The sequence below is a fragment of the Ixodes scapularis genome, unplaced genomic scaffold (assembly GCF_016920785.2).
Source record: "Ixodes scapularis isolate PalLabHiFi unplaced genomic scaffold, ASM1692078v2 ptg001212l_1___fragment_1__unscaffolded, whole genome shotgun sequence".
In the NCBI taxonomy this organism is placed as follows: Eukaryota; Metazoa; Arthropoda; class Arachnida; order Ixodida; family Ixodidae; genus Ixodes; species Ixodes scapularis.
In genome coordinates, this window is record NW_024610117.1 from 564,913 (window position 1) to 575,466 (window position 10,554).

Genomic DNA, 10,554 nt, shown 5'->3' on the forward strand with positions numbered 1-10,554 from the left:
TGCATCTGAGCTTAAGCTGAAACGGAGCATAGTGAATAAAACTTACTACGCGAAAATCACACTGGCCTTGGAGCCGACAGATTAAAGGGATACTTCAACGAAATTTCAAATATCCCCCTCGTGTTCAAAAATAGGTTGAATATGATCCACAATATCCGTAAATGACAATCGCACGTTTGTATTTCGAGCCTGGTGGCTGTATTTTTCGTTATAAACGGCCTACTCTGGCAAGCGCTCGGAGAAGGCCCAGCGGAGACCACGTGACATCCAACGCAATCGTGACGTAGGTCGTCTCAAGACGAGCAAAGCTACGGCGAGGCTGACGTCGAGAGGATGGCCTAGTCGTTCCAGCCACCGAACCGGCTGCTTTTGTACGAATTTTGAGTGACGGGTTAATCTTCTGTAATCTTGTAGGGGGACAATAGCGACTTCTGCGACACACAAAAGGCATTCTCGGGAAGAGGGGAGTTCCTCCTGCCCCTCTTCTCTCGTCGTGGCCGGAGACGAGACAACCTCCGTCACTAGCTGTCAAGGTTCCTAGACGGGCATTACAAGCGAGGCGTCAGCGACATCCACCACGTGCTCTTTGCTAATCGTTTAATTCGTTTTAAAATTCCTTTTCGTGACTTTTTTAACAAGATCCTGGTGTGTTCGATGTGATGCTGCTTTTTTGAACACATATAGACCAAAAAATGAGCGCCGAAATTTCGTTGTAGTATCCCTTTAAAGGACGGTCCTTACATGCAGTGGAGCGCAGATATAGGGAGTATTCACTGGCGGCCATAGCTGTGTGCGCGAATGTTGAGCACGTGCTGATGCCGAGCTTCCACAGTTCTTTTGCAACGTGCATTCCGCACCATCAAGAGTGCTGGTCTTAGCAACCTATTGATGTGAGCTCGTTCTGAGCATGCGCTCTAAACAGCTCCCACAAATATGGCGTCCAGTGAATACTCCCTATAGCGCCGTTCACGTGTCGTCAGCTACTTATTGTCTGCTATGAGCAACAGTTTTGACAGTGCGATAAAGATATCACGAACGCTCCCGTCAGCTAACGCTTTACGTATCAACAAGCCTTTAGCGTGGTTGAAGGGCCTGGACTCGCGCGCACAGCTTCTGGGTTTTTCCTTTGTATTGGGAGGGATGGTTGCCGCAACCTGTCGTCGTGGAAACCCATCGAAACAGTGGAGCCAGCCATCGCTGCTGTCTCGGCGAATCCGCGCCGGTGGCAGCCCTCTTTTTTGGCGAAGGTCGAGAGCGCGACAACATGGTCAATGCGATGCGCTTGCGTTCTTTCGGACGCGGAGTTTGTAACCTCCTCGCGGAAGGTTTGGCTCTGTAGCCGCTCTCTCAAACGCATATGAGCGGAGTAGGATATTTCTTTTTGTAAACTGGATGATTCGACTTGAAACTCACTCTGGCCAAGAGTGGCGTACACTTTCGCCCAGACGTCCCTGTCTTCAGCCGTCAGAATGCCTACGCCGACGTCCTTCTCGGGTGACATCTGTACAACTCGGAGGAGCTGGGTGAGGATCCTGCTTTCGTTGTGGGGCACTCCTTGGGCATTGTATGCGTTGATGGTGAACATCTGCGTGGCATAAAATTCACACTCAGCTTCCAGGCGCCAAGAACAAGGTGAAAAAGTGGTGTCATTTGTTGTTTCAGGGATCTGTTATGACTTGAGAAATCGAAACTCGGTATTTCGGCCCCATAAATAAACTCTTATTTTCAGGAGGCTGAATGTTTGTGTGAATTTAAGCTAATAAATGTTGACAACATGCAAAGTTCTTTTAGTTTTTTTCTTTAAACATGATGTTGATTGGACCAAAAATAAAACACGAAAACGGATTGTCTTGCGCTGAGGTATAATTGATATGGCGCGGGCGTCAGTACAATTTATATCAGAGAACCAAACTTCTCAGCGAGAAAGAAAATTAAGTGTCTTCCTCGCCAACCATATTATTTCGTTAAAATAAATACCACAGGAACCCGCACTGTCATTCATTTGTTTAACCTCCAGTAGGCACAGTTGGACGTCGGCTGATAAAAGCAATTTCGTTTTGGGTTATATTTTGTTATTTATGTAAAGCTCCCTATTTGAACTTGCGCATTCATCACCACCGCTATTTTCACTCATCCACATGGAGCTGCAGCATTCTTCGGTGCGTAGCTAGTTTGTGCAATTCAAAAAAGTCGGGTTTCAATTTTTCTTACGCGTTGGGTTAACCGTATACATGCAGGGTGAGATACAGTTAGCACAAAAACGCGGTCCTCGTTTCTCTTGAAACATATTATCCAGCTGAAATGCAGGATAGCGTTTTGAAATGTTCCAGGCTCCAAGTTTGACTGCTCTGGCACGGTTGGGGAGAACACTGACCTTTTATTTAGTTAAAATAGGGCCGAAGACGAGGAGCAGTCTTCGTAGTCTGGTGCCATTCTGTTGCGAAGTCCAGCTGTGCGGTCTCTCAGGGGATCTTGCGCCGTATTCCCATATACCCTCGTACGTAGAGTTACCTCGCGGTGGGATGAACTGGTGAAATCGCGAGGCATTGCGGCATCCAAACCAAAGAGCACTATCAGCGGTATGATGGTGAGTCATGAGATTATTACCCAAAATTATGGAATCTGGATATTAGACGGAACTGATGCGAGCGCGGGGCAACTTCCGCCGACGGCGCGGCACCTGAAGCCAGTATCTTAATCCGATGCCCTGAGGAGCTGATCATGGCGAGCGCAGAAATTCTCTCTCGTGAGCCGCTGTATGTCGGTGCGTGCGAGACCACAGCAGTCGTCTAAGTGCCGCGATCGGTGAAATATCCGTCTGTGGGCGTCTAACTTATGACGAATACCTCTCGTCCCTTTGGGGTGCTTGAGGAGCGACGTTTCGGGAGCGCTCGTCCACCACTGTACGTTTGGGATCAATTCAGATGAATATCGCTCGTTGCTTTGGAGCAGAACCGACTCCAGATCTGGATCGAAATCGCCCAGATTTCGCTCCGTCGAAAATTGCGAATCCAACTGGAAGCAGATATGAATAGGGAACGTGACTTCGAGGCGCGCATTGGATGCTAGTGGCGATTTTGAGACCCACTGACGAAAATGGCGGCAAAGATAAAGGTCGGCACTTTCTGTGAAAGTTGATGTCGCATATCACACTATGTTGTGGCTCTGTAGTCATATGTCACGGTAATAAACCTGAACGCGCTAAAAGACAGATTTTTTTGTGCGATGACGTCGCATCAGGGATGTTAAAGGGACACTTAAGTGCTTTTTGAGATCTTTGTATGGTCATAACTTAATCTAAGAGCTGTAAGCGTCCTGAAAGAAACCGAAATTACATTCATGCGCGATTGATTTGCATATTAAAAATTGCTCAACAATTGCTAAACTCACTGTGTCTCAGAACGACAGATGGCGCTACCGAATCTTGCTGAATATGGTCGAGCGGCCAACGGCGCTTGTGAGCCCCTCTCACGCGATGTGTTCCCGCGAGGACGAGCGTCCGAACAGTCCCGCTCGTTCACGTGCGCGTTGTACGTTTGGTGCGTTGTTCGTTTACAAACACTTCCCCAGTTCGTAAGATGCGGCAGCCTAAGAGTGATATCGTAAGGGTGGCTAGACATTACGCGCTCATTGTTCCCCACGACTCGGGTGGCTTTTTTATACCCATTCTCTAGACGGCAAGAAAATCTTGCAGTTATCCGGCAAAATCGATCTAGCCCGCGTCCGGTAGCACAAATTTCCCTTGTCATGACGCCAATGCTACACGCGCCCCTAGAGCCGCTGGGTTTTGAGCGTCGCTAAAAGATGTACCCGGGAACTCTTGACTCCTTCAGAAAGGCCCCACGCCTCTGCAGGCTCGCGAATTGGTATTACAAAAAAAGTCTAAAGGACGAACGCAAAACAACCTGAGCAAATAGGGTATTTACAAAATACGTCTCAATGGTTCGAACAAGGTTCTAACTTCACAGGCAGTAAAAGATCGGACCCATTTTTTTTTTCTTGTGCTCCGCGCCGGCCGTTGGCTTCTGCCGGAAAGGGCGGACGTCGAACGAACAAAATCTAGCTCGCCAAGATCGGCGGCCAACTGCCCGTTGTCCGAGCTCATCCTGAGCTCTCGACCTGCATCAGCACCTACGAGCATGCGACTGCCTTGTTTAGGGAAATTTCGGCGCAGTTTATAAGGAAACGGCTACAAACAAATCGCGCATAAATTCCTTTACCATTGAGACCTATGAAAACGCCACCTGACATTAAAGGTGAGGCCCCACGGCTGCCATTTTGAAAAAGCTTCTACTTCGTGGGACTGTTCGCTCACAACAAAATACGAACACTATAGGAACGACGGCCACACTGCACATGCTACAGGCCAAATGCAGTGCTATCTCCTCTTCTGTGCACGTTTTGTCCTATTCTGTATATAGGGTATCCCAAGTGACCAAGCTCGATCTAAAACGGACCGTAAAAATTGCCGCCCGAACGAAGCAGCCAAAACTTTTCGTAAAACTTGTTTCACAAATCAGATTTTTCTTGTAACATTACGAAACGTAGCTTCCTCTCTGTAAAAAATAGGGCCAAGAAACTTGTGCTGGTCAACGGAGGACGGCGATGCCGACGACCGAGTTGAGTTGCAGGGCGCGTTTCGCGCGGGCATTGATGGATTTCGTCGGGAACACAGCCCTAAGGTGAAGCCGACCAGCAAAAGAAAGCAGACGACACGCGGACGAAATCCGTTCGCAGCAAAAGCTCCGTCCTTATGCAAAAGAGTTTGTTTTCTTTAAGTTTTGCTTTTATTGTCTGCATTAATGTTTAAACCAAAGGTACATTACAAAGAGATTATGTTCATTTTAATAAACCACGGTGGTTGCGAGCATTCTCATTAAGGGGGTAGCGTCATCTATCAATACGAGCGCCAAACGCACCCCGCCAGTCCACTTCGTCGTCTGTGCTGCCGCCCGCCATTGACCCTGGCAAGTCGTTTGGCACTGCTCTTTATAAAAAAGGAGCTATGCTTTGTAGTTGTAGAAGAGAGATCCGACCTGTGAAATACACCTGTGACGAAAAGTTTAGAATGTTACGTGCAGGCGCCGATTTTTACGGTCCATTTCAGATCGATTGGGAATTACAGCTTCTGTATAGGCTCCCTGCGGGAGCCAGAGTTCCGCGTTTATCCCGTAGGGTCAGTTTTTTTACACGAGTGCGGAGTTTGCTCCTCACGTGACTCAATTCTCTGCGAATAGCGGCGCCGCGCGTTTGAGGCTCGCGTCCCGCTCAGAAGCAGGAGATCGTACGCCTGGGCGCGTATAACGTAACGTCTTCTTTCCTGCGCGACATCTGATCCGGCTCCTCACGTGATCGGATCTCGGCGAATAGCAGCGCTTCGGCACGTGGAAAACAGACGCGCAACAGTGACTCTCGTAGGAAGCCTATACAGGAACTTTAGTGGAAATATTCGCCCAATGAAAACAAATATTTTGCGGCTTGTTTTGTGCATTTATTGTAAAATAAAAAAAAAAAGTATTTTTACGGGCATAAGTGCTTAGCAGACCCTCTATTTTAAAGCCCGGATCATTACCTCATTCCGCTTAAAAGGTGACGACATTTGGCGATTGACGAACCCGATTAATATCAAAACAATTGAAAAGCCTCTGTATGTTAAAGATTATTATTTGGCAGGAAGGTGTGGCATCGTTTTCTTTTGATTAAAATGACTGTTAAAGTATTTATAACGTCTTCCATTTTAGTTTTTCTCCTAAACTGAAAAACGAAAGAAGAAATCGGGTGGTCGTAGCGTTGTTTTCAACAGGATGCGATTACTCCGTGCTCCAAACGTGCCTTTTAAGCACAGCATGGAACTTGGCATTCGCACGTGATGATAAGTGTCGTCACGGCACACAATGGCCACGGACGTGAACCCAAATATTCGCCTGCGGATCGTTTGCTGACGAGCGCGTACATCCGAGTGATGTATTCGTGTCCAATGCGTGTGCCTGGCATACCTTCCTCCATACTCACAAAACCTGACAGTTCGATGACGGAGCCAGAATGCCCGTTCGGAGATTCGGAGCCGGAGGATCTGGTAGCACAGAGCATTTCTCGGGGAGTCTGGTATTCAGCGTACAGCGTTTGCAGCGGCGAGGAACCGAAACATAGTTTTCAAACCCGACGAGGAAAGAAGCGGTAGCCCGAGGAACGCGAGAAGCACGAGCGGATATTCTATCGCTCGAGACAAGTGCGTCTCGGCGTCTTGCCGCAGCGGGGCGCCTATTACATGACTCTTCTCTGCCGCTCTACCTTTCCGCTTTCGGTGACTGCGTCACGTGACAATCTGTGTGGCTTTGTCTGTATAGACGAGGCCGTGGTACAGGGATAGGCTGATATGCTGGAGCACTTCGGATACGTCATTGTGAAAAGGCGAAGAGCTTTAAGAAGGAGATAAAGATTGGCCCCCTATATTTTAACAATTTCGTACCGAAAAGCCTGCTTTTTGTTTTCTAATTTTGTGTACTAGTTTTCTTTTAGCCAACCCAACAGTATCCGATAAGAAAAATTTCAATAAAATATTTATCCGGGCACAAAATTAATTTCACGGTCCGCTAAGAAAGAACGGCATTTCTTGATGCGCCGAATAACATATTAAGTAGCTTGACTAGATCGTTTTGATAACTTCAATAACTATACTCCGTACTTATCCACGCCTTTTCGCATGCTCACCATGTGGTTATCAAAGACAAAATTGTATCCCCTAAAACATCAAAATTGTGTAGATTTTAGGAACAAGGTGGCGGCGCATAGAATAAAAAAGGAAGTCAAATATACCATTCTCCCTCGGACACATAATTGCCTTCATTATTTTTATTCTGCGCTACCAGTAACAATAATACAGATGTGACGCTCGTGTTTATACACTGTAAGTTCGGTGTGGCTTTGAGATGTGGCCACGCCGGTTTACGCTGTAGATGATAAATTTAGCCAGTAGATTACGACTGCTATCCTGGGTCCTTAACGTGCATCACGCAGCAGGGCTACATGACCATTCGCCGGTAAGATGCGCATGCAGATCGACACGAGCAGCTGCGGGGAATGAACCCATCCACGGATACCGTGGCTCTGCAACGTGAGCTTTCGCACCACGTTCTCCGAGATGCAACGCGCTAACACACTCGGCAACCGATTTTTAGAAGCGCAGGTCTTACGCGCCCGTTTCCGTGTTTCGCGGCGTGGCCGTCGCGGCCTACGTAACCGCGCTAAATTTAGCGGCGAATTTGACGCCAAGTGACCCCCAACACGAATTCGATTTCCCGGTTGAATTTAGTGGGAAATTTCACGTCACGTGCCCTCAACACCAATTTAACTCCTCGCTAAATTTAGCGGAAAATTGACGTCAGGTGGCCTCAACAGCAATTTAATTTCCGTTAAATATAACGAGAAATTGAATTTCTGTTGAGGTCACGTGACGTATATTTTCACACTAAATCTAGCCCACAAACTGAATCTTCTCATACGTGACGTGAAACGAAGTCAGATGACGTCAGTTTCGTCGATCAGTTCAGCCGGGAAATTGAATTGGTGTTTGATGCCACTTGGCGTCAATCTTCCAGGTAAATTTATCCGGAGGAAGAGAAAAGGAGAGGCGGAGAAGGAAAGATTGGGGGAGGAGGAGGAGAGGAGAAGTAAGGGATGGGGAACAGGAGGAGCAGGAGGAGCAGACGAGGAGAAGAGGAGGAGGAAAAGAGGAGAGGGTACGGAAAAGAACTAGGAGCACACCCTCCCCTTCGTACCCTCCCCCCGTCCTCAGGAGCTGCGCTTTAATTTCGCGTTGCAGATATATGTATTCGTTTTTCGTTTTTTCCTTACTGTTCGGCCACCGATTCTCCCGGCGCTGATTGTAATGGAGTATTCAGACGGGGATGCTTTGAGGGGAAAGATGTGCGTGACGTCAGTGCTCGGCGGAACAAGCGGGGCTTCCTCCCGGACTCCAGCATTCGCACGAACAACGGCGAGCCGAGAGGGGTGTCTGTGTTATCAAACGCTTTTAGCAGTGACATGTTTGATAAAAGGCCTCCGTGCGCGCTCTCGAAAGTGTAAAAGTGAAGGCCTAGATGGTGCGGCGACACACCATTATGGCATCGGTGCTGTTAGATGCATCAAGATTATCTGGTGAAAAAGTTTGTACAACATGTTATGAATTAGATGGCGCAGCACGACAAGGAAAAGAAATACTTCTTGAAGGTGTTGGTGCAACAAAAAAGAGTAGAGCCCCAACCAGTTGTATGTGGAGCGTCCTCAGGACGGCATTGATGAATATCGTAGAGTCCTTTGAGTGCCTCGTACGGCTCAGACAACAGCACAAGCCACAGGTGTGCCTATCCCTAGGCCATCACCAGTATCCCCCTGAGCAAGCTCAATAAAGTTTGCCAGACACGCAAAAAAAGCCCGCCCATCGCAAATAAGTTTCACTCCAAGACGGGGACTGTTTGTTCAGCACGTGCAAAAATTTCTCTCATCACACCTAGATATCTACGTAAGCGCGGCTGTGCGCTATAACGCATAGCCGCGCTTATGCCACGCTTTATAAGGCGTGACATTGTTACCACGTGAGGCGCATCGCGAGAGGCCAAGGAAGGACTTTTTCCACCCCGTGATTCAGTGGTATCAGGGGATTTTTGATCAGATCAAATTACGTGGCTGTAACTGCTGAAGAGACCAAAAATTAAAGCTGTGGCTTTGTATTCTGATTCTCTCCTGGTCTTTGGTGTCACATATAAAAAATGCAGTACTAAAACTTTTCCTCTCCTTTCCCATGAGGTATAACGCAAAAAATGGGTGTACGTTCTGGCCAACTGATTCAACCCTTAGTGCCTTGAAGTTTCTGCTTTCCAAAAGTTCAGACCAAAAGGAATATAAGTGATTAGCCGCGACTTGGGAAAACGATCGTTAGGCAACAAAAACACCGTTTTTTGATCACCACCACCATTCCGTGAATCACGCATATCGGTAAAACAGTATTCGTGCTTATAATATATCAGTTTTATTGAACAGAGCACGGTTATTATTTACATCGTTTTCATCTTGTCTAGTGTGAGATTCATTACCTCTTTTAAAGCCCCTGGCGGCTGCTTGTTACAGTTTGTAATAATATATTTAACTACGGCGCGCAACATGCATCTCCGTAACTCCTTAGCGAATCTGATGCTACGAGGCTGTTTTAATCTAGTGCATCTGCTAAGTTGTATCATCCCACCTGGGTCATTGTGTACACGTTAAATATATATATATATATATATATATATATATATATTTTTTTTTTTTTTTTTTTTAATTTGACACAGGAAAGTTTTTTTAGCTTTGATTGTAACATTTTTTTAAAGCGATGATACATATGTATTCTACGCTTAAATTTGTCTTCACCGGCTGGCGCATGTCAGATTTAGCAGAGCGATCAATTTGGTTGGTCCCCAGAGAAATATTTGGCTTATTGCAAGATGAAGATGGCTCATTACCGGGCATCGAATGCACCCAGTGTAAGTTCAGCGCTCACGTACCTGGCAGTTGTGTATGGCTACCATGTGTTTCCCGGATTTCTGGAGGGGCGTATTGAACTCCAGTTTATCACAGGCTATGGAAGGCTTGCGGTAAACACTGAAGACACGCTGGTACTGCGACATGTCCAAGGGAGTTTTTCCACGAACACCAGGCTCGAGAAGTTGTCTGTTTGGAAATGTGATAAATAGTAAAGAATCATACATCGCACATATAGAACATTTTCGAATTCCCATTAAGCAACATTGGTAACACAGACGTCTTAGGCACGAAGCCTCAGATTAGAGCCGAGTTCTCGCTGAACGCTGATGCGGCCAGTGCGTCCGACACCTGCCGAGAGTACGTAACGAAACACTGGCTGACTCGGATTATTTCCGCGCTAGCTGCTAGATGGCACGAACATTTGATAAACGTTATATCCCATTACAGTGGATTAACGTATATAAAACTGTGTAGTAGTGTACTACTTTACCTTTCAATTAAATGCTTGAAATTCAGCGCTCCAGCTGTGAGTGCAGCTGCCTGTCTGCAAATATATGTTGAACACAGTCAATCTGCAAGTTAAACATTCCCTAGAGAAATTAAGTTATTATAAAAGGTGAAAAATACCTGAGTTGATCTTTTTTCGAGGAAAAGTTTTTCCTCGGAAGACACATTGCGACTGAAGTGCTCGACAAAGGAAGTCTAGACTTCAGAAATTTTTTGAGATATATTTCTGAAAACTTAAAAATATCTTGTCAGTTATCAGCGTGCTCGACTGTTTTCAAGAAAACTGCAAATTAATTTTTAAGAAAGCTAGGAGGAAACTGGCGGTGCTCACCCAGTTTGAGTTGCGGGAAGCTCTCTCTACAAGGAGCGTGTGCAGAATTTCTCCGTCGCCACCAGGCTTTCCAAAGTCCTGAACAACCTATTAACAGGGTGAGAAGTTCAAGATTGCGTTTTCTGCAAAAGTTATTTGTTTCCTGAAAAAAAACAAAAAAACACGCGCGCCCTCTTTTTTTTTTAGAGATTTTA

At 46.5% G+C, this 10,554-nt stretch overlaps 1 protein-coding gene across 1 annotated transcript in view; it reads right to left on the reverse strand.

Annotated features, from left to right (window-relative positions):
* The window catches only part of LOC8027201 (carnitine O-acetyltransferase-like), a 38,110-nt gene extending 27,914 nt beyond the window's left edge, over positions 1-10,196 (reverse strand). The window contains exons 1-4 of the mRNA XM_040220320.2: positions 10,150-10,196; positions 10,013-10,066; positions 9,543-9,708; positions 1,414-1,585 (exon numbers count right to left, since the gene is read on the reverse strand). Coding sequence (XP_040076254.2) covers positions 1,414-1,585; positions 9,543-9,708; positions 10,013-10,066; positions 10,150-10,196 — 439 coding nt within the window. The remainder of the gene's footprint in view (positions 1-1,413; positions 1,586-9,542; positions 9,709-10,012; positions 10,067-10,149) is intronic.
* Positions 10,197-10,554: the final 358 nt, after the last annotated feature.